This window comes from Myiozetetes cayanensis, unplaced genomic scaffold (genome assembly GCF_022539395.1).
Source record: "Myiozetetes cayanensis isolate MyiCay16 unplaced genomic scaffold, myiCay2020 scf16, whole genome shotgun sequence".
Lineage (NCBI taxonomy): Eukaryota > Metazoa > Chordata > Aves > Passeriformes > Tyrannidae > Myiozetetes > Myiozetetes cayanensis.
This window is the reverse complement of record NW_026087270.1, coordinates 846,487-870,122: the sequence shown is the minus strand read 5'-3', so window position 1 is coordinate 870,122 and position 23,636 is coordinate 846,487. Positions and strand designations below refer to the sequence as shown.

The 23,636-nt window shown below is 43.5% G+C and overlaps 1 protein-coding gene across 2 annotated transcripts in view; it reads right to left on the bottom strand.

Annotated features, from left to right (window-relative positions):
• PEPD (peptidase D) overlaps window positions 1-23,636 on the bottom strand; it is a 134,417-nt gene that overhangs the window by 2,245 nt on the left and 108,536 nt on the right. For both annotated transcript variants that reach the window (XM_050311623.1, XM_050311624.1), the window contains 2 exons: window positions 16,744-16,928; window positions 5,774-5,965 (listed from right to left, as the gene is read on the bottom strand). In XM_050311623.1, the coding sequence (XP_050167580.1) occupies window positions 5,774-5,965; window positions 16,744-16,928 (377 nt within the window). The remainder of the gene's footprint in view (window positions 1-5,773; window positions 5,966-16,743; window positions 16,929-23,636) is intronic.

The window sequence follows — 23,636 nt, the reverse complement described above, 5'->3', positions numbered from 1 at the left end:
TGAGAAGTGAGACATCTTGAATGAGGAGAGCACACAGGGGGATGGAGCTGCCAAAGGTGGGGAACTGAGAGTGACCAAATGGGGGAGGGTGAGTGCCACACTCACTGTACAGGAGAAACATTGTCAGGAGACCATGTAATCAATCCACAGCCGTGATCTGCCGTAAAAAGCAGCAGAGGCAGTGCTGTCACACCAGCCTCTTCACCATCAGCAACTCCAGATGGTCTTTGGGATGTAGATGGAGGTACACAGAGCCATTGGTCCCACAGGGCCTTACCATCACTCGTAGGAACACACCAGCTCTTTCTCCAGGATCTAACCCTTCCTCTACTGAACGAATCTCATCTGAAATAGGTGATTGCCACAACAGGGAAGACAGGTTTCCCACTCTCAGTGCACAATTTTTCCTTTGCCTAAAAGCAGCCCGAGTGCAGAGGAACACAGGCTCCCAAGGAGAGGGAAATGGTTTAGTTTTCTCTTTTCCCTCACACCCTCCATACTTCACCCTGAGCTTAAACTCAGCAGCAGCAAGAAGCAGCTTCAGAGGACCTGCAAAACCTTCCCTACAGGAGAGCCCATGATTTGGTCTTGTCTTCTGTCCAAATGTACAAAAGATGCTGGATCTGCCTGGCAAGGCTTGCCGGCTTGGGACTGCCTTTCCCAGTGGGGACAGTGGTTATGAAACTTGCTCTCAGAGCTGTCCCTTTTTGCAGGCTCTTTGTTCATCAGTGCTGCTTGTTTCAGGGCTACAGAGTGGTTTGGAATCAGGCACAGCCTGAAGGAAAGCGAACTGGAGTGTGATGTTTGCTGCACCCCCAGCTTTCAGGGCATCCTGCAAACACCCCAGTGGAGGCTTTGCTTTTTGGTGTGAGATGGCACACTTCAAAAAAAGGCACTCCTGCGAAGATGCAGTGGCCAGGAACACCAGGACTGTCCCTAAAATGCCTTTTTTTTTTATCAAGGGTAGTGGCATGATCTGTCTAGATAGACCTGATTGCACAACTGCCCAACACCAGCAACAGGCCATCATGTGGCTCAACTCAAAGGTCCCAACTGTGTCCCAAAGCAGGGCTGTGTGGGCACAGCCAAGGACAGCACAGGAGTTAAATGGCTGCTGTCAGCTCTGAGTACAGCCTCGCACTTTGTCCTGACTTACTAATACAGTCATGCTCCCCAGAGCCTCCTGGGTTACCTTCCAAGGGAAGGGGGGTTGTAGCACTCATTAATTTCTTTTGGATGACGATACATATAAAAGACTTTTGAGAATCAAGAAATGATTTTGGCCAATTAAATAGTCCAGATTAGCATGATGACAGATCCCAGATGTCAAAGAAGGCAACTGGCGAAATGTCTCCTGTTTTTTAAAAATCTATTGAGCATTTGTTTGATTATGGGTGTAGAAAGCAGCAATACTATCACTGCAGGACCTTAGGATGGGACACACTGGCCTGGGAAGCGATGCCAGGACGTGGCCACACGTGGTACCTCACAAAGGGAACTAACACACGTGCCCCAAGTGCCTGTTCCTACAGCTGGTGTCCTACAGAGGCACACGAATGTAGCCAAGGGGACTTGCTTTGACTCGGCCATCGACTTGCCAATCATTTTGAACAGAGCAAACCCGCAGAGTTTGACTTCTGTATCTCAGAGGGACTGGTTGGGAAACAGAGCTGCCCTCACATCCAGCCCAGGGACAGGCAGTCACACACGTGGTGGCACCAAGATGTTCTCTACAGAGGCCAACAGGCTCTGTGCTGCACAATGACTCTTTCTCACCCCATGCTGCTCGTCTTCCTGCCACAAGCAAATCTTATTCACAAGCAAGTCCTCACATCAGGAGAACCTTTATTTCAGATGTCCACATAGGAACATTTTATAGAGGCTCAATAAGAGGCAATCGACTACAGGTTAGAAAGAACTGCTCTTAGTTTAAATTGATTGTATTAATTTGACAACTTCAGAGAAAATGGTTACAGAAGGTTTGTAAGCAACTAGTGGCAGTTTTTGGGTTGCCTGCACCTATCAGTTCCCTTAAAGAGCTTTAAAGAAAGCCAGATATCTCCATTGTGACAACTGCTTTCCTAGGAAAACTTTGGAAGAAATGCTGTGTAGCACTACTACTGCTACATAATATGAAATGTTAAAAAGTAGATGAGCATACTGTTCTTGCCTAGTAAACTATTTCATTTCACCATACACTTTCACCACAAACCCAGAAACAGAGCTTAACCTGCTGAAAAATAAAAATCAGGACAGAGACAACTACATGGCTCTCTGAACCAAAAGCAGAAGCAGCTAAATATCCTGCTTTTTATTTGGTTTAACATTTGTTCTGAGTAAGGGAAGTACTATTGTTTTGGAAAATACTGTAATATTAGCAGATCTTCAAGTTCCTGGGCTTTGTAAATCTGTTTAAGTTTTAAATGAGAAGAATCTACAAACGGAAGAAAGTAATATATATGTAACATTTATCTGTCTTTCAGCATTTTCCCAGAGTTGCATAGGGCTTTCACATATTAAGTCTAGTGCTAGCTCTACAAATCCTAAGGAAAAATAAAGCCTAAACAGAGACTGAATGTGAAAGGCCAAAAAAAATAACTGAATGGTTTCACTGTGTCTTTGAGAAAACATCATATGAACTGCATGAATCAGTAATCAGCTTAGGAAGAATGGAAATGTCAAACCCTAAAGGGCAGCATTTGCAGTCGGTATTTCCCCTTCCCCGAGGATTCAGCTGCTTTTCCCGAGCAGTCTGTGCAATCCCAGGCACATCCCTGTGAGTGCACAGCCTGTTCTCTGAGGAGCCCAGGCAGACAGAGGTGCCCTGGGATGGGGCAGGCAGAATCCCCACAGAATGGATCACCTCACTAAACGGGGCCTTAGACTTGCAGGTGGAGAACTGGAGTACCCACCCGTGACTGAAATGTCCCAAAATTGGCCGAGGGGATTGTGAAGGACGGAACTCAAGCAAAGAGTTTGGGGCTGCAGACAGGGCGGCATCCCCAGCACAACTGCTCGCCTGCCCCCAGAGCGATCTGCGTTTGACCCAGAGCAGCTTGTTTGGTAAAAGCCCAAATCACGAGGTCCCTGAGCAGCAGTGACAGCCACAGAGGCTGTGTCTGTGCTCGAGGGATGAGGAGGGTGGCCCTGTCCCACCTGTGCAGAGCAGTGGAGGGAACCTCTCGCCGTCCCTCGCTCTTCCCTGCTCTTGCAGCTTTGACAGTCTCAGTGTGGCTGACACCAGGCAGCACCAATTACAATAAATGGCTACAGGCTTGTCCTTCTGGGCACGGCACAAGAGCTTCGCTTCTCAGTGCAGAGACTTGTCACAGTCAAGAAAATTATCTGAAGCCCAAAAAAGACACGAATTCAAGGTGAATTAATTAAAATCCACTGTGTGGACAGTCTTACTCAGAATTACAGTGGTGTTACTTCTTTGGTGAATGTAAGTTCATTTTTGAAGTGAATTAAACTAAACCAAATTAAGAACATTTTAATTAGTGCTAAGCTCTGCAGAGGGAAATAGACTACTTATTTCCTTTTGTAGAATGTATTTTTTTAAAACTTGAAGGAAGGTTGGACTGGCTGTAGTGAGCTCTCTAGCTAGAACTGACACCGATACTAACCCCTGTACTATTAATATTTCTCAGTAAAAACACTGGGCTCCACAAGATCTTTTTTAATCCCATAGAAAGCAAGCTTTCTGGCATGCTCTTGAGAGAGATATTCATTCCCTCTGGATAACCTAGAATGGAACAGCATGCAGATAACTAAGCATGCTACACAGCACAAATTGCATCTTCTATTTATGCAGAATCAAGTCAGAATTGTAAAGATGGAAAAATTTATTTTGATTGCAATATAATTCCGCTTTTTTGTAGCATTCAGAAATATTCAGATGTACTTCAGTCTCAGATTTTATTTTCATTCTTCTCCTGGACAAAATCAAGTGACAACATCTGGCTCAGGGTACGTGTGTGTTATTATTTTTTTCTCTCTAAGTAAAATGTATTGTTCACAGGGGGATTGGAGATTTAGATTTTTGCTCAATCGTTTTTGGGCAGCTCCCCCTTTTAGCAAAGTTCGTTGGCTAGCGCTCCTTACAAGTCATCATTACAGGAAGCTGGGCAAAAAACAGGGGAGAAAGTTGGGCTTTGCTTGACATCTCTGGAACAAAAGTGCCTGATCCAGCAATTTATTAGCAAAGTAGAGATCCTGTGCTGTTACTCCTATTCTGTGCAACCACAGGCAGCAGGTGAGCCACGGGCACACCTCAAGCTGCAGTGGGCATTCCCAGCAAGTGGGGGAAAAACATGAGCTTTGCTGAGCAATTCCACAGAAAACTCACCAGAAATCAATTCAACTGCTGAAAAATTCCCACAGAGCATTTACAAGGAAAGCAAACACAGTTAAACCTGTTTGCATTGCAGTGTCAACCTACACAAGCAGAGTGCAGCGTTCCTTTAAAGCACACTTTGGCATGCGGTGCCGTACAGAAAGCGCTCACAGTCAGAAAATGCAGAGCCAGCTGCCTTTCCTCCACCAGTATCTCAGCTGGCTGGCTGGCCAGTCGTGATAAAGAAACAACACAGAGACAGACAGCGTCCCAGAGCTCAGCAGTGAATGAAGCATCAGCAGGGGTGACATCCCGTGCCCCTGGATGGGACTGCACACCCATCCCGGGTGGCTGCCCAGGAGCCCGCCTGGCTCACACCGCTGGTGGTGGCACACACAGCTCTGCTGTCGGGGCTGGTGGCCTCAAAGGCAGCACAGACCAAAGTGCTGCAGCAATTACCCTCTCATGGCTGGGCTACAGTGATAAATTAGTCAATGGCAGCAGCAGACAATTCCTAATGAGTGACTTTTCATACCAGAAAATCACCGCTGCTGCCAGTGATTGTTAGTTGCGTTGAGACTGAGCAGAAGAGCCATGAGGAGGACAGGGCATGGCAGCTGCCTGCTCTATCTCCTCTGTGCAGGAACACAGAAGCCTGGAGACCAATGTGGCATCGTTCAAAGGCTTGCCCTGCTGAAATAAAAACCCACTGGAAGCCACTGCAACTTCTGAGCGCTCTGTGAGGGCGGTGGCTTTGAATGGGAAATGTGCCCTGGAGAGCAAGGACAAACAAGGCCCCTCTACTTGCCCAGCAGCTGGGAATGGTCACTCAGATCACCTCTACCTCCTGAGCTGGCCAATCCTCCTGCACTTACGCTGTTGCCTGAGCTGTCACCCTGAGCACGGCTGCTTGGGAAGACCATCAGCCATTCTTTTGGAAAACAGGGCTTTACAGGGACAGGTTTCATGCCTTTCTGTCAAATCCAGTCAGAGCAATTATTGCTGATTTTATCTACTGCCTCCCCAACTTGAACAGCATCAGGCTCTTCTGCCTTGGAAGGAAGCATCGGACTGTGCTGCTGTCAAAGAAGCCAACTCTGGGCTACAGATCTCAGTCTTGTACTTCATAAGATCCACGTTTCACACATTAGACAGAACACCCACCTAGCACTGTATAGTGCTGACAGAGGGTATTTCAGTCAGTGGGAAAATACGGGCCTATTGTTAATCAAACAGCACTAGTACAAAATCGCATTTAAAAATCAGAGTAAAAAAACCCAGTTTGTCTGAAGAGTCAAATGGCCCAACTGACTCAAGGTGCTGCTTCAGGAGCAGCCCTTACGTGCAAGACTTCCAAAAGGCTTCTCCTCAAGTAGGTAGTGAGGGCAAGCAAAGAGAAAGCCAGTTAATAAAAGCACGCTGTTGAGGGTTACTCACCCCGCCGAAGCCCCTGAAGCGCCGCAGGACGTCGCTGTTGATGAAGCAGGACTGCGCAGGGTCGCGGAGGGCCTGGTCCAGGAGGTGGTCGATGAAGTAGATGCCCGGCTCGATGGTGAGCACCATGCCCTGCTCCAGGCTCCGCGCCGTGCGCAGGCTCCGCAGCCCCGGCAGGTCGATGCGCTCCACTCCCTGCACGAGAGACACGGGGGCTGGCACGCAGGACAGCGAGCCACGGGTGGCCTCGTGCCAAGAATCAAGCCCTCCTGTGCTGACCACTCCGTAAGACACACAGAATACAAGAAATAATCACAAAGGACCGAAACTGAGCTATGCAATGACCTCCCTCCCATCAGTCCTCATTTAGCTTTCACCCAGGGCAATAACCAGCTTTCAACTCAACACCCAAACTGCTTTTCGCACCACAGAAATCCTGGGTTTTGACATGGTACTGTTACTCTCTACCTTGGGGGAAATACTGCACTGTGAAGGAAAAATAATTACTTGTACTACTCCTTTCTCTGCCCTCCCTTGCAGAGCATGGTATTTTAAGTGACATGCAGATCTTGAAATGCCCCTGCCACGTCATGGCTGAAATAGCTGAACTATGCAGCAGAGAAGAATTTCTCCAAGGATATGCAAATACTTATTCTCACCGAACGTTATTAAAATTACACATTTATGATCTTGATTCAGGAGCAATGAGTCTACACATGACCTCATAAAAGCAGCCCATTTAAAACTAAACTTTTGTCAGATTCAGACTTTCAGGCAACATGGTGCTGATTGGTATTATTAAAAGCTAAGTCAAAACAAGCCCTGACTAGCAAAACATTCTCTCCTTCCCAAAAGCTGGTAAAGTAAAATGATATATGAGGACGTGCTTAAGTCAAGGAATTAGAAACACTGCAAAGACTAGTTAAGGATATTAATTTTCTTCCCTCAAATGTGCCAGGTATTGCAACATCGGAATAAATATATCTCAGTCCCATTAGCTTTTTGAAAATTCTTTGCAACTGTAGCAAAATTTCACCAACAAAATATCACGATGACCCGTGAACAGCTCCCGGCCCACCAGCTTGCAAACATGCACACACCCCCTCTGCTCATGAAATCTTTTCTGCTCTGGCCAGTGAGTCAGAGAGACCACGGCGTTATTTATCTGGTCTCCATGCAGCCTTCCCAAATCTTGCTTCTGGCCCAAGCCAGGGTAATTTTCCTCGTGGGCAGGAGGGGCGACTGCTGTCAGCATCTCTCGGAGCATGACTGGTATCACGAGGATGAAACATCCCCTTTCTCCCAGACACAGTGCCCTGCCCAGCGCTACCCTTGGTGCAGGGGCCCCGCCAGTGCAGGGGCACAGGGGGAGGCCACAGCATACCCTGCAGATTGCCCATGTTTTCATCTTACTGGATCATTCCCTCTTCAGAGTGGGTACAGCCCTGCAGCACTGTTTGCTCTTGAGTTACACTTTCAGTTCAGAGAAAGCCCATTTTACAGACATACTGCTTGCAACAGCCCCTCAGCAGTGTTGGCTTTATTCTTGCTGGGGTGGTTTTCTTCCCTTTGCAGAGCTTATTCTGTTCCAATGCACAGCATCTTACAGCAGCCAAGATTTTCAGAGCTAACCAGCCTGGACATTTGGAGGCAGGTTTGCCCATTTTCACTGTGTATTCAGTATGTTTTATGTCATATGTTTGATTTGGACTTTGCAGAGCACTACTTTACACTAAAAGAAGAAAACACAATTTTGTTTTACTGAGCCCAGGAAACCAGAATGCTCTGATATTAAGCAAGGCATTTTGCATTTATATTCTTATCAAAACCCACAGAAAATCAATATATTTCTAAACTTGAAACAATAACTACACTGAAATGGAGCCATTTTTCTCTCTGCTGCTGCCCCATGGGGTTTGGCATTTCACACATTCATTGTAATGCGTAAAGGAAATGAGGGCATCCAATCTTGTGGATTAATCTCTCCATGAGCTGTAAACAATTAGATTAGTGTCTGGACCTTTTGGTGTCTTGCCAACTATCTATCGGCTGCTTTACAACAAAAAACCCATATTTGGCTTTTAAAGTCCACTTCTCCTCAATTCTACTTGTAAATGCCTTTTCCAAGGCAGTCAATCCAAGACAGATGCTGGAAAGATGAATGCGCAGAGAGGAAAACAATGGCAAACATCCTCTGAAGGCAGCCCTGGCACAGCCTCCACATTTTTTTGCCTTTTCTTAAAAGAAATGATGCTGAACACCAGGTGTGACAATCAAGCCTCAATGCCCACTTCAGCCATTAAAGCATCACATAGACACTTTGTCTAGACTGCTCCCACTCTGATCCTGCTGCTAGTCTGCCCTCCAAGAAGCCAAGAGCACATCCACAACTCAGCAGCAAGCCCCAGACTCACATTTGGACGTGTCCCTCAGCACTGCAGGCTCCCCAGGCTGTTACCAACACAGGGAGAGTCCCCAAGGCACCTGAACACTGCTGCTCACCCAAGAGTAAAATTTTAACTTCTCTGGAAGGAATTCAGGAACTCTCTTTGGTATTCCCCCCATCCTATCTCAACTCTGGGTGGTGTTGGCTCTTGGGTTCATCTCCAGACCTTTGGATTTTGCATGTAGTGAAGCAGCTACACCTCTGCCATGGAAGCATCTCTAGTGGGCCTTCAGAGAAAGGGTAACACTGCTCAGCTTTGCAAAGCTGAAGAGCAAGCAGGGCACCAGAGGGTGGGCTTGTGGCAAGGAAGACCTACAGTCCCTTTTAACAGAGGCTAGCAAGGTGTTCACCGAGAGATGTGGGACAGGAATGAAGACAGACACGGGTGGTGGCTGTGGCTTGTACGTGGCCACTCACACTGAGCAGAGGACAGCCCCAGCCCGGTTTGCTGCGAGGCTGAAGGACAAAATGAGCTGGCACAGGGAACAAGCAGAGCAGGGAAGTGACCAAGCTGGGGAGATGACAAAACCCCTTCTTCTGAGAACAGTGCTGGATTTAAACACACATCAGATTACGGCTTCAGCATCCCGTGTGGCATCTGATCTCTGGGCACTCATGACCATCCCAGTAGCCACCATGCCCATTCAGGTCCAGGGGCTGACAGCTGTCAGTTCTCAGTTTGCTTCAGTTTATGAAAAGTAGGACAAACTGAGGATTTTTTTTTTTTTTAAATGACTGAAACACCACAACCCCCAAACAGAAGCTGACAGGTCTGAAACAGGATCTGCTATTTTCCATCAAGTCAAACTCTATTGGGAGCAAAGATGGGGAAACCTCTCACTGCCATCCATCAGTATTACTCTTCTGCCATTAATGGATTTTCTTCTTTGTGAGGAGACTCCCCCACATTTCTCAGCTAAACAGCACAAACTTTGTTTTCAACAATAACCATGACATTGTTTTGTAGTCAGATGAAATGAAGAGCAAAAATGTGGGTGCTGGTGCAGCAACTCTGTGGGTATCTGTTTCTGTTTCCATTATATCCTGGAGGCCTGGCCATGGAGCAGGACTTTGTTGCACTCAGTGCTGCACAACAGGAAAGCATAAACTGATAATCTGCCCTCCAAAAAAGTGTAGAGAATAGTCTAGAAAATATTAATGCCTAGGCATCTGAAAAGATACTCCCAGCTATATTCTGGGAAAATTACTTTTTGAATAACTCTTTATTCTCCTGTATATTGCAACAACAGACTGTATCTGAAATTGTTTTCTAAGACAGATTTTATTTGGAGGTACTGCTCACATTTTAAAATTGAGACACTCCTCCCCCAGTAAGCACAGATGTATGACACTGTCATTTGTGACTGTACTCCTGCCAAGAACATTGGATTCCAATTAATGGTTCATCTAAGGTAACAAAAAACAGCATGTCTAGGCAATAAGGAGTGTCAAGGGAACAAGAGAATTATTATGTAAACTGATTTCATTACTATGTAAGCAAAATAAAAGTTCAAATTAAGTGTAGAGTAATATAAAATACAGATCTATTTTTGGAATAAGCAGGGAATTAGGAAGTATGCAAATCCGCCTATCCCCCAGAAAAATGGCCATGGAAGGCTAGAAGTTGCAATATTCCCAGAATATCTCAGTGTAAGGATGAATTACTTCTTATAATCAGTATAAGGAGGAACTGCTCCTAAGCAACCTAGTGGTTAATGGAGGTATCTATTGCTTTTTGCATGGAAGAGCTGCAGTGTGTATCACACTGCATCTATTATTATTATTGTTCCACAGACAGTGGCTACCAGGCAAAGCCATCAGAGGCAGAGATGGCTCCAGGCCCACCTGAGCTGGCCTGATCTTGGGTTTTTCTTTGGACCAGGACAGAAGAAAACCACAGGTGATGTCCCTGTGCTGGCTGCTCATCACACTACCTAGAGGTGCACAAGCACAGAGATGCAAGGACACCTTTTCCCCCAGAACCAGGGGCTGCAGTGCTCAGCTGGCACCACCCAGCAGTTTCCTCTAGCCAGGCAATGGCAGCAGCCACAGCCACAGCAGGCAACACCAAAGCTACTCATAACTGCAAATACTGACTCCCAGGAAAAGACTCAGGTAGAGACACAAACTAGTTTCTGGTAGTTTTTTTCCAGTTAAATCATCACAGAACTTTTTGAGCCTGACAAACAGACTGTGCCCATTGGGACACATCCAGTACACAATGAAGTCCCAAACACTTTACCGAGCTAAGTGCAATCAAGTATTTAAATTAAGCATACTAAGATTACACTTAGATAATATGAAATGAACACCGAAGTGAAATGTCAGCTCTTTCACTCCTCCCTATTCTCCCACTGCACATACCCAACTTCTAATTAGCTCATTTACTGCACAAGGAACGGAGCTGTGTGCAGCTAATATAATAAAAGTCCCGAATTCCATTTAACTTGTCTCCTGCTCCCTTCTCTCCAAGTCCTTGTTTCACTTGCTGAGTGTTACTAATGAAGATTAGTTTATTCAATCTATCCCGCTTTTCCCCAGCAGCCTGAGCTGCCTGTAGTCACCTGAAGGAACTGCTGTCACTCCTGCCTTTGAAATCAGGTTCCAGGAGAATGTGCTCCAAGCACCACGTATCACTTGTGGCATTTCCAAGTCAAAGCTTCCACTTCTGCAGGAGAATCCAATTACTAGCTGGAGCTTTTGGGACACAGCTCAAAGTTAATAGTGGGGGAATGGAGAGCACACGATGTTTAACTGGCTATTTTACTTGAGACATTTTCTTCTTTTCCTTGGTATATTATCAGGTTGCCTAATAATTTTCCTGTTAGTGCAGAGAATGAGGAAAAGTCACCTGCCACTTATTCGAGGCACTGCTGCCTGATGGTTCAGATGGAGTTGAATCTCAGTCCATCACTGTGGCTCTGAGCATAACTTCCCATGTAATTTTTGCTTTCTGATCCTCAGATGTCACCCAGCTCCAGTGATATCATAATGGAAATAATAAATATTTTTTCTCTTTTTCTTAAAACGTAAGTGTGAGGGGAAAAAAGCATAGCAAATAGTAAAAATCATCAAGTTGACAACTACAGCATAAACCTGAAGGAGAATATTTGGAGAATTTATAAGAAATGAGATAAAGAATTGCACTATTTTAGAACAAGACCAATGACAAGCACCATTTGAAATCTAATGGACAGGTTTTCTGTGACACACAGAAAGCATACAGTGATGATAGTCTTAAATGAAAGGCCTTTTCTTTTGTGATAAATACCAATATTAGCAAATATGGCATAGCAAAAAACTTAAAGTATACCAATGATACCTTACTTTTACATGTAATTTAAAGCAGAACACTACTGTCTTGTTTTTTCTCTCCTACTGCATCTAGAATGCATTGTTCAAAAATAGACCAGCTCCACTGTTTGCTGCTAAATTTTCAGAAATATTTGGATAAAAAATACATTTATATAAAAGTTCTGTTAGTACACAAATTCCATTGTAACAAACCTCAAAAAGTCGAAGAAATATAAGCAAGCATCTCCATCAGAAAAAAAATTAATCAGAACTAATGAAACACAAACCAAGCAACTAAAAACCCCAAGTGCAGTGACTCTTTCTCAGCAGAGTAGGGAAACTCTGGTACGACAGGGCACGTCTGCACCTTGGCACTGCACTGACAGCACCTGAGCCTTCCCTCCTCTTCTGCCTCTGCTCAGGCCCTAAGTTTCCATAAGTACCCAAATTCCAGCACCTGTCCTCACCGGTAAAAGCTGCTGGGAACTGATCATGACTTTTCTGAACACAAGTAAGATGCCACAGCGGGGTTAGAAGACTTATCGAACTCTGGGAGGGATTTAAACCTCACAGAAGAATCCCAGCCCAGGGGAAAGTCCCCTGGCTGGTGTTTGACCCAGCAGATAACAACAAGCACTATGGATTTCAGTGGTGCCCTGCATGGAAATGCTGCAGAATCAAGAGTTTTCACCCACCTCTCTCCTTCCTGCACGCTGCCTGCTCGGTGGCCCACACCACCCCCTGTCTCTGCTATGCAGGAATTCAAGGAATCAAAGTGATTCAAGGGGACCCCTTGAATGAAGCAGAAGCAGCAGGGTTTTTTTCTCCTGATCTTTTCTCAAGGTGTACAATTGCATGCAAGAACAAAACCCAAAGTTAAAATCAGTGAAAGGCCCTTTTTTCTCTTTGCTCCTATAAGTGCCCTCCATGCAGGCTGTTTCATGTTTGCAGGTCCTGGGTACACTGAGCAAGGCTTTGCAAGGTTATGGCCAAGTGAAGCAATTTGCATCACTGGGGCCCTACATAACAGCTTTAGGCTTCTTGGTAAATTCACCTCATCCTCTGCTTCTTAAAGGAAAAAAACATTAATGCATCATTTGCAATGCTAACCACAAAAAAATGAAATCTTCTGCTTCAGCATAAAGCAGGATACATAAGGAAAATAATTTTTGCCAGAACAAGAAAGGGAACAAGATTATTCCTGTATTCTCTAGTAGCTTTGGTGACCTAAATCCCCAGACAGTCATCTGGGACCTGGGAGTAAGCTTTCTGATCAAGCCAGACACAGCTTGTGCACCCCTCTGAGCAGCAGAGATGTTCCCCCAGCATGCACAGAAATGGAAGCCCATGGATAACTCCAAAACAAACCTCTAACCCTAATTTGTTGATGCAGAAGAGCAAAGAAAGGATCGGTTTTCCATGAAAATGGAATTAAAAATTTAAACTAAGGTAAATCTTATAATTTAAAAACAAAACAAAACAAAACAAAATGAAACCCTTAATTCATAAGATGCTAAAATCACAGTAGTTATTAACCTAACTTAAATTAACTGGCTTATTATTATAGAAAGTCATCAAATGTACTTAGCATTCTTTAGAGCCTTACAGTCAATTAATATAACATGAAATTGAATCAACTCAAGCATCTAGAGACACAGAACCTAGATTTAAATGAAAACTTCAGCCCCATCTACCCCAGGGTCTGAAAATTTGGGATCACCTACCACAGTTCCTCCATTGCAACAGACACAAACCCTCCTTTATATCCCATATCGAATTTACCAGAAACAACTGAAAGAATGTGAGAAAACCATCTCCATGATTAAATTTTAGAGCTGAAGCTAAGCCCAGTGGGGTTTTCACCCTTTGAAGCTCTGCCTGACTGAGGGCCAGATTTTCTGAAGTGATTAGTACCACTGGGGCTGGGTTTTCAGAACTGCTGGAGCTGCAGTCAGGCCCCCAGAAGAGGGGGATGGATTTTCAAAGGAGCGCTCGGTGCTCCCTTCCCCTGTGAGGAACTCCACGGCACACGTGGGAGACGGGATTCCCTGAGGAGCCCTGAGCACTTCTGGAAACCAGGACCTTTACTTACATGTTTCAGTGGGGAAACACTGGCAGTTACACTATTTTGAACATCTTGTCCTAAAATAAAGAGCTACGAAGACACGTTTATTTCTGGCCAAACCCGATTGTTCTTTATCACAGAAAAAAAAAAAAAAAAAAAAAAAAGGAAGGGAAATGTTATATTTTCTAATATCCTAGAGTATGCTCTGCAGAAAATCTGCGAGCATTTTACAGTGTTTGTCAAGGAGGAAGAAAGTGCTTGTTCAGTGCTGCATGTGAAAGCAGCTTACTGGAAAAGATGAAAACTTATTATTGCCAATTTTGAAAAAAGAAATCTTTGGCTACCAATGAATAACTAATCTAAGCTAACAATGTCTGGAAATAGTTTTTTTGGAACACACAAAACTTTGTGACGGATAAAAATTAGGAAATTAACGTTTATTGTATTATTTCAAATGTAACTGTTTACACTTGAGGAAAAAATAATGGAATAATATCCACTTGGAAAGTTTTTATTTTTAAAAAATCCTTTGTAATACTCCCAGAAATTCCCTTTGCCAAAAGAAAAGAAGTTGCTTTTTAACCAGCTAGAAAAAAAGAGCATGATACTACAGGCATGGGCTCAGTGTACAATAAACACCAAGATGGCTTTATGAAATTCCTTGTGAAGACCTCACTAGCTGGTAGACATTTGAAATGCATCACAAACCACTCCACAGTGTACTGGATGTATTCAAAATGTGTTTTCTCATGAGACAACGAGGCCTGGACAACAACCCTTCTCCCTTCTGACACAGACACGCCTCACACCCGCATGGAAGGTGCCCAGTGGCTCACGTGTAGATTAATTGTCCCCTGAGCCCCACGGTCCTTCCATGCCGCCCAGAAGGCCTCAGTTCAGCCCATCACCAGGCTCCTGGGGTGTGTTTTCCACCTCCTGGTGCTCCAAGGCTCAGCACGTCCCCTTGGGCAAACAGCCCGACGGAAAGCACCTCATGCTTTGGGTCAGAGAGAAGTGACAGGTCTAACAGAGGTGAAATTAGTGCTGCAGAACCCAGAATTCATAATTTTTCAGACTGAGGCGATGCCACACACCCTGTTCTGTGTGCACATTTATAGGCAAATACAGAACATTAGCAGTTCACTCGTGGGCTTTCATATATGCTTCCTCCATATTCAAGAAATTTGCTATTTAGGATTAATTTCTGAAAGTAAATTAGCCATGCAAATGTCCTTAATGTAAGAAATAATTTTAATATTTGCAGGTATAGAATTCTACACAGAGCTCTGGTATTTTTACACACAGTCAGTATGAAACTGGAGAGCCTAATTCATTTGGCAATCCAATTCCTACATGCATTTTTATCTGTAACAGGTTGCTCTTTCAAAACTGTGGATTTATCATCTTGCTTTCACAAAACCACCCTTAAATTTAATACACCCCAAAATAATGTATCAGACAATTGCCAATCATAAATTTGGTTGTATGAAAATAAGAATTAGTTTCAAAAAATGATTCTATGGCTTGTTTACCACACTACTGAAATCTGCTGAGAGATGGAAGGTCTACAGGGTCCACTGCTCTAGACTCACACTACATCAGTTCTAGAAATCTCTCTTGACATTAAAGTACTTGCTCTAACCCTCAAAACATGCTGTTTTTGAATAAAAACCAAGCATGGTAACTTTGCACTCTCAGAGTTCTTCTCCCTTGTTCCTAAAATTTAGTTATCTCTTTGCCCTACCAAGTCTTGAGCGTGTGCTCCAGTTGTTTTAGTCCACCAAACTCAGAAAGGTCATTCACAACACAAGTGAAAACAGTCTAAGCAAAGGCATGAGACAGCAGGGGCCTGGATTTTTGAGCCCATGAACTCTTCAAGGAATCCCAATCCTTGTGCTTTGCTGAATATCTCTATTTGTACAGGGAGAATGCACTTAGGAGGGACAGAGGGGCAAACATCCACCCTTTATCTGCAAGTGCAGAAACCTTCAAATCAGAATAGGGCTGCTTTTGATTTCTGTTTCATTCTTATTATGTACATTTATTAGCTGGTGCTAATACATCGTTATCACAATACTGTCTCAACAATAATTATATTGTGAACATAATGGGTACCCTCGAGTATTAAATACTGTTTCTCCCCTGCCTGCAAAAGTGAACCAGCAATAGCAGCTGTTTCCCCAACATGAATAAGCTCCAAAATATGCTTAAACCTTACCTATAAAGTTCTTAGTTTCTTCTGCAGCTTCTTGTAAAAGAACAGCTTACGTATGAGAGAAGACAAATGATTCATTTTCATATTGAATTACTGAAAACCCTTCAACAGCCTCAAATAACCACAACCTAACACAGAAAATCCTTCTGAAATACTTCTGAAGCTGCTGTAAACTTCCTTTCTTTATTGAAACCTTAAGCTCAATTCCCCTAAGAGATTTTATTTCTTTAGCTATCATTGCAAACATATTGCCATTAATTGGTTACAGAATTTTACCTATTCTGCTTTCAGATGACCAAGTGAATCACCAAGTTAATTCAAGGCAAAAGGCAGTCATCCTGTGCTTTCTGCAGAAACTCAGAATACAAGAGCTTATGCTTTGACATTTGCAAAGACTGAACAACTTGAGGGATTTTTTTTTTCTTTCTGTTCTCATCCCAGGACAAGTCATCTACAGTGGTGTCCATGCTGACACTGGACATCAAAGTTCAAGACAGGGATATGAGCCAGCTTGTTTCCATATCACAGAGCCTTTAGGATTTGCTGCCCAGGTGCAGCAGGGGCTCCTGCAGCTGTCTCACATCTGGAATGGAGCAAGTGAGTCTTGCTAGAGGTCCTGAGATGCTCTGCTACAGAACAGCATATGCCTGAATGGGACCAGTGACTCACAGAGCAACAACACCACCTATGTAGAAATTGAACAGATTAACAATGCCCAAAGGGTGGCATCAGTTGACTTCTCCCCATCAAAAATTCAGGTTTTAATGAACTAATAGATTTCCTCAAAGTAAACTGCATAAAATACCACACCTGAAAAAAAAGAGACACTTAAATGTGCATCTGCTCCACCCCTGAGAAGATGCAACTGGGTAACCACCCACACAGAACAAAAAAAGCTGATTGAATTGAGAGGGCTCAATCTGCAGGGGAGTTGAGAATGGACCAACACTAACCTCTGGGTAGCCTCCAACGTCATGCACATCGATTCCAAGGAGATGTCCAAGTCCGTGTGGCATAAATATTGCACCCAGATGAACCTTCACCATGTCATCTACATTGCCTTTCAGAATGCCAATTCTAGTCAGCTCCTCCAGATGGACTCTGTCAGCCAGACGGTGCATATCAGGCCAGGCGACCCCTTGGAGAGCAGAAACCAGCAGCTGAGTTAACTGTTGCTACGAGATTTTACCACGGACTTTAAAAAAACCCAGATGTAACACGTGCCCTTTGTTTGTATAGAAAACAAAGGTGGAAAGAGCGACTACGTTATTAGCACAAAAAGTACTTTGAACAAGACAAAGATATTTTAACATGCCTGCAAAGTACAGAAAACTACAAACAGGAGAAACAGCAGCACCTTATAATCCAGACCCACATCGAAAATATTAAGACACTGTATCTAAGTGTGTATATACAGATGTAAATGTTATCAGTGAGACTTCTATAAGAATGTTAACTGTAGAATGCAGTTATTTAAAAGGAAGAGCATAAAATATTAGTATCCCATTATTTTCAACAGTGATCATACTAATTCAGAACATTTGAGGTGGACAGTACTTTTCTACGTTGGTTGAAGATTTAAAGCCCACATCTTTCTGGCAAAGACGCTCTCCAGAAATTAATGATTCCCTTGTGTTAATGGGCTGTGTAAAACACAACTCCTCTAATACGTGTACTAAAGCAGCATTACAAAATACTGTTGGTTGACTAGAGACAGAGTGCCAGGATACATTAGATTGCTATTATTTGGTATAGGATACAATTTTGTTTGACAAACTGCTGGGGGGAGGAGGGAGGAAGAAAGCAGCTCTTTTGTTAGTAACACAGTGCTGTCTTAATTAGTTCACCATGGCTTTGAGTCATCATCAACAGAGCAGTTGCAGAGTCAAGACAACTAGGGCTAAGGTACAGTAGAAGAATATTTTCCTTGTTCAATTTTGGCATGATTAAACAAATGAGAAATGAGCAATTTTTAAAGCCAAACCCCCATCAAGTTCCATTTGCTTTAATCCCCTTAAACACGCAGCTCTAGGGTCTTGTGAACACGAATGTCATATCTTAATTACATTAGCACTTTCTGCTGAAAGTACTGAGGCTTCAAAAGCCTGAAATGAAATCATCCTATGGGAGTGCTTAAATAAGACTCAGCTGTCCTTTATGGCTCTGATATGAAGATCAGAACCAAACCGGTCAGCACGTGGCTGCTCTGCCTCACACACCGTCCACGCGGACACCGACGCACCTTCACGGGGCCCGCTCAGCGTGTCCCCACCAGGCTGCTCAGGGACCAAACCTTTAGCCTGCTGCCTGCAGGCTCCTGCCTGCCAAGCAAGGCCACAAGGCAGAGGGACAGGCACGATATGCTGCACAACGCCCCGAGTGCTGCCTCCCCACAGAAGCCAACGGTGCCCAAGTGAGTGATGCTCACCCGTGAAATGTGTGCAGTCTCCCCATTCAAAATGTGCTATTTTTGTGGATTCCTACTTTGAAAAGGAATTCAGATTTGTCACTTAATAAGAACCAATACAACTATAACCAGTTGCTCTTTGACAACCGTGTTCAACATAACTGTATTTTACAATAACTTATCTTTCTGAACGTTTGATTGCACTGCAATTTTCACCTCCCTAGGTTCACCTCCATTTCACAGCTCTCTCACATTAGGCTCCAATTCACCATATGATAAATTGAAATCATGACAGTCTATCACATCAATACCATGGATATCACACTGGAAGTATTAGTGAATCACAGTTGCTTTCCTGTTTGTTTTATAGCTGTGAGAATACAGAATTTCTGTGTCTGAGTCCAAGTTCAGCTTCTGCACTTCGCAGTCAACTCTAATTGCTCTAAAACTCTTTAATCTCCTTTCTGAGGACACTAGATGTTCTTTTGAGATCTCTCCCATGGTATCTTAGCTGAGTATTACTACAAGTCATCTATTTTCATCCCCATAACTGCAAAGCCACATGTAATGTCTGACCCCAGTCAATTATTTGAAGCCTCATCCTCTCTTGATATAAACGAAGGTCAGAACTCCATGGCTGTAAGACAAAACACAACCATATCCCGGATGCTCTGAGTCAAGATGAGGTGCCTGAGAAAGCTGGACATGAGGTGCCTGTTGTTTGCAGCTCAGCTTCCCTCTGCAGCTCTGCTGGTACTGCTGGTCTCAGTCCAAACCCACAGACTCCACTTAAAGAGACAGAGCCACCTTCGTCAAACTAAGGAAGAGATACAAAAATCAAACTGATCAGAAATAAACCCACCAAAACCACATATCCATTTGTCTGCAGATGTTTAACAGAGCAAATGAGTGATGTGCTACCGCCCTAACTGAAAAGACTGCCATGGCTGTAAATTCTGAATATTTCTGGCCATTGAATAAATCCATTAGAGCCCCTTCTTCCCTCGCCTTTACCTCTTTCTTTTTTGCTCACTGACATAAAGTGTAACTATCTCCCCTCCCCTCCTCCTGCCCAGAGCTGTGCATTCCCCATCTGTCTTGGCTTTTATACCTTATCTGTTCCACTAGAGACCGAGGACAACAAAAAGCTCTACTGCGAAATAAATAATGAGGCTGGATGGAAAATCTGCAGCTTCGGACTATCCCTTGGAACCAGGGCAGTGCTTCAGACAGAGCCCAGTAAAATGGTTCTGGACCACTCTTCCACCATCCTGCCAGTGCCATCCGTTTTGCTGGAGACAGGAAGCACGTCAGCTCCAGCATTCTCCTGCAGGAGCTGCAGATGGCACCAGGGCAGCTCTGGGCAGAGGGAAATTAAACTTCTGCTGGAGGCACCCGCTAAATAACACAAATCTTGGTTTACAAATAAACAGGTGCTCAAATAGTCTTAATTAAAAAGCAAAGTTTAGAGATAGATTGAATTTATACTCCATTGTCTGGCTCCACTTTTTATTCCATTATGACTGTGGTGTGGTAGCATTAGGCCACCCCCCTCCAAGACACTTAACCTACAAGCCCTGTGTAATACACTCATACATCCAATTACTTGTGTGCTAAGACAAAACATGAGGACATTTTTGAGCTGCCTAGAGACAGTGAATTAAGTGGAGTGACTTTTCTGGTCTTCACTTAAAAAATGGTCATAAACTTGTCCTGTTTGATATGGGAGGATTCCCATCATGCTACAAATAAACTTAAACAATAAGGTATAAACAGGCTTTCCTCCTTTTTTAAAATAGGTAATTTGACAAAGACAGAGGATCTAAATGTGAGTCTTCAAATATTTCCTGCTACCCTTACAATCTTAAAAACATTAACTTAGTGAAGAGAAAGAACTACTTTACAGTAATAAGGCAATTAGTTAAAAGTATAGAACAAAATCTACTGAAAACAGGGACCCATCATAATTCCAGATCTCTCAGTCCATTTTATACAAAAGCATATGAATATGTTTTATACATTTAATATAAATAGAAATATACTACTCTTTTAAAAAGTTAATCTTCTTTTTAAAAAGCTATTTTAAACCTAAAATTGTATTAGTTTTATCTGGCAATGGGAATCTTTATAATACAATGGCTTGTGTAAGCCCAGCTGTCTCTGAGACAAGCTAGCATGTCTCTTTACTCAACTTTAAGAGCAGAAGTCCTTGAGTTCTGCTAATCTAATTTTCCTTTGTAGACACTGAACTTCCAATAATTGCAAAATGTGGAGAAAGGAGGAAAAATTAAATACCAGAGTTGATGGCTTGATCAAGTCGATAACTTGATTAGGAAAGCCATGAACGGAACTTTTTGGTACTCTCCCATGACGTGCAATTCAACAACCTGGAAGTGCCACAAGGACCTGCAGTGAGAGTGTGTGAGTCCCTCTGTCAGAGGCAGAGACACCCCCGCTGTGCCCAGATGTCTGTGCCCACACCCACGTGGGGATGGCTTTAGCACAGTAAAGGAAACAATAATGGAAAAGGCTCTGTGGGGGCAGCCAGGGAACAATCTGCCCAACAGACTGCAGCCTTGCAGATGTGAATTAAAACACACCAGCTAAACGGTGCTGAATGAACATAATTTTGTACTAAGAATCCTTAATATGTGGGGGCTACTTGACGTGCAGGCACTTCAGTTTTTGGTGGTCCGGTGGGGAGCTCTGTGCAAGTTGATGCAGCAGAAGTCAAATACCTTACCAGCATTCTTGTAGGGAGAAAAGGCAGTTAAAAAACAACTAAAAACCACAACAAAACAACTTCCACACAAGTTACTCTACCATCAGTGATGTAAGTTACTGCAGCAGCTGGCTTTTGCAACACCAGCCGGCACTAACATCCCACCACCAATCACTCACTAGGATGTTTTACTCGTATACTATTCAGGACTATTATTTTTAAGCTTTGGTGAAGTTTATCACAGTTGCAAGACATGCTTTTTGTGTAAAAACATTTATGACAGTTGCAGATGTGCTTTTCATGCAAAAAAGGTTATTCCATTATTACCTTTAAGCCACTTTATAAACCAATTCTAGTCCACTGACAGATGAGGTTTAAAAAGCTAGATTGGAGGGTCCTTGGACTTTGACAGCTTGTACCAAAAAGAGTCTGTACTCAGGAAAATCTGCTGATGAGGTGTCTGCTCCCTTCTTAATTCTCTGCCAAATGAGATAGTGGGTAATACAGGTCACTGAGCCAGCCAGTGGCTCCCAGCACAGCTCAGTCACCACGGCTCACGAGGCTGTGATTCGTCACCTGCCGTGCAGCGCTGCTTGGGCGAGAGACCAGGGCAAAAAGCACCCTGTGCAGCAACCAAAGCACTCGAGATTCCTTGGGATACACAGTGGATGAACGACACAGCACCCACCAGACAGTGGAGATAATGAAATGTAGAAGCTCGTGGAAAATGTAAAACCAGGGAGGTTATTTGTTTTCAGACACTGTGCAAACAGCACAGCAGAGGTTTGCAGCTGTGTGAGGTACCACTGAAAAATGGCCAACTTAATGCATTAAACTTGCTAAAAGAGTTTTTTTAGAATTTTTTAGAATGATATCTGATACTCTTAGATACTACTGTGACAGAAGAGAAGAAGATAAAATGAATATTGTTTTGCTTCCTAAAAATATTTCCTCTCTAATTGTCCGTTTGCCAAACCCACAAAATTTCAGATAAAACACCACGTTTTAGGGACTCAGAAACATCATACAAGGATCTCTGCAATAATCTGCGACCTCTTTCATCACACTATCAATGAAGAAGATTTTTCTTCCCCTCCAACACCCCAAAAAAGAAAGAAATGCTTCCTGTGAAACCAGAAATCAAAAGCACCCATATCTTTTAACAAACATACCATAACTTTTTAAGCAGTAGAATTAAAAAGATGAGTTGCTATAACACATCACACTATAAACTGTTCCTCAGTTGCTGTTAACTTACTGGTATTTTCATTCCAGTGATTATTTTCTGATGTTTTATTAGAAGCCATTAGAGAACATAAAGTAGAAACAGCATACAAAAGTAATTTAAAATTACTGCGTGGTATTTAGTCACTTTGGTCAGAAAGTACTATGAAAAGGCCTAACAGGATTTTTTTGGCCACTACTTAGGGTACTTTGTGGTTGTAATGTGACAATGATTAAACCACAAATGATTTAACAGGGTTTTTTTGTTGTTGTAGGGTGGGGTTTTTTTGCCAGCACAGATGTCACAATCTTACTAAAAAAACGAGTATGGCAAGGTTGTAGTAACTTCTCCCCAAATTGTGCTAAGGTTAAGTTACATTTAATTTCTGAGTGTCCAGAGACAAGGGCAAAAGGCCCAATGTCCCCTGGCAGTGCCACTGAAATGCAGACAGAACACACAATCCCAGTCCAACCAGAGCAACCCACTGGAACAGATTAAAATCTGCCAACTGGCAGTGAGCATATCAGACATAAAACAATAGGTCTTTAAAAATTCCAATCAAACCCAGTTTAAAAAACAAACCAAAACAACATCTAAATACTAAAACCAATTATTTCTTCCCTCTTCACTTGGGTGCTAGAGAAATGTTCATCATACTTGTGATTTTCATGCTTTCCTTTTGGCCCACGAAATGAAATATTCAGTAGTTGCTCAGTCTTTGAGCTTGATTTCTTGCAGCACCAAGTCAGGCAACTCTGCCATGGGGCAAGAAACCCAAATGCTGTGCTCAAACACTGGCACAGTTTGGGCAACAGTGAAGCAGTTCAAAGCTTCATGTGCTGGGTTGATAACTATCTGCAGCCTTCTGGGGTCAGCCTTAGAATATGATGAGAAGAGCCTGTTAACTTCCCCATCCCAAAAGGATGGGAATTTGCTGCTCTGTCACACCCAGTTCTGACTGCAGGGATTACCAGACCTGACCCTGCCCTGTGCCTTGAATCCCAGTGCCACAGCTCCAGACCAGGATGGACTCCTTCAAAAGCCATCCCTCTATTCCTCAGCAAGATGCAGGAGAGAGCTACTGAAGGGAAATAGAGACTACTCCCCATCACCTCTGAAACTTGGACCTCTTCTTCAAAAGTCTGAACAGCACTGTGCTCTTCAGTTGTACCATGACAGTGCATCAGTGTGATGGAATTTTTCAGCAGCAAACCCATCCTGCCCACTATAAACCCTGCATGAGATGAGCTATCACACATCTGAGGCAGCATCAGGATAACAGTCTGCCACATGGAGACATTAAGAAAAGCAATATGAATAGATGCAGACGTGGAGCAAGAGATTTCTTTCCATGTCTGGATGCAGCCCTGGGATTGAGCTGTGCTGGCAGACACTACGGATTTTACCTATTTGTTCCTTCCAAATAGGTGCATGTTGAAAAGAAGAGGAAAAAGATTGGGGGAATGAGGGAAGTACTTGGAGGGAGTGATTG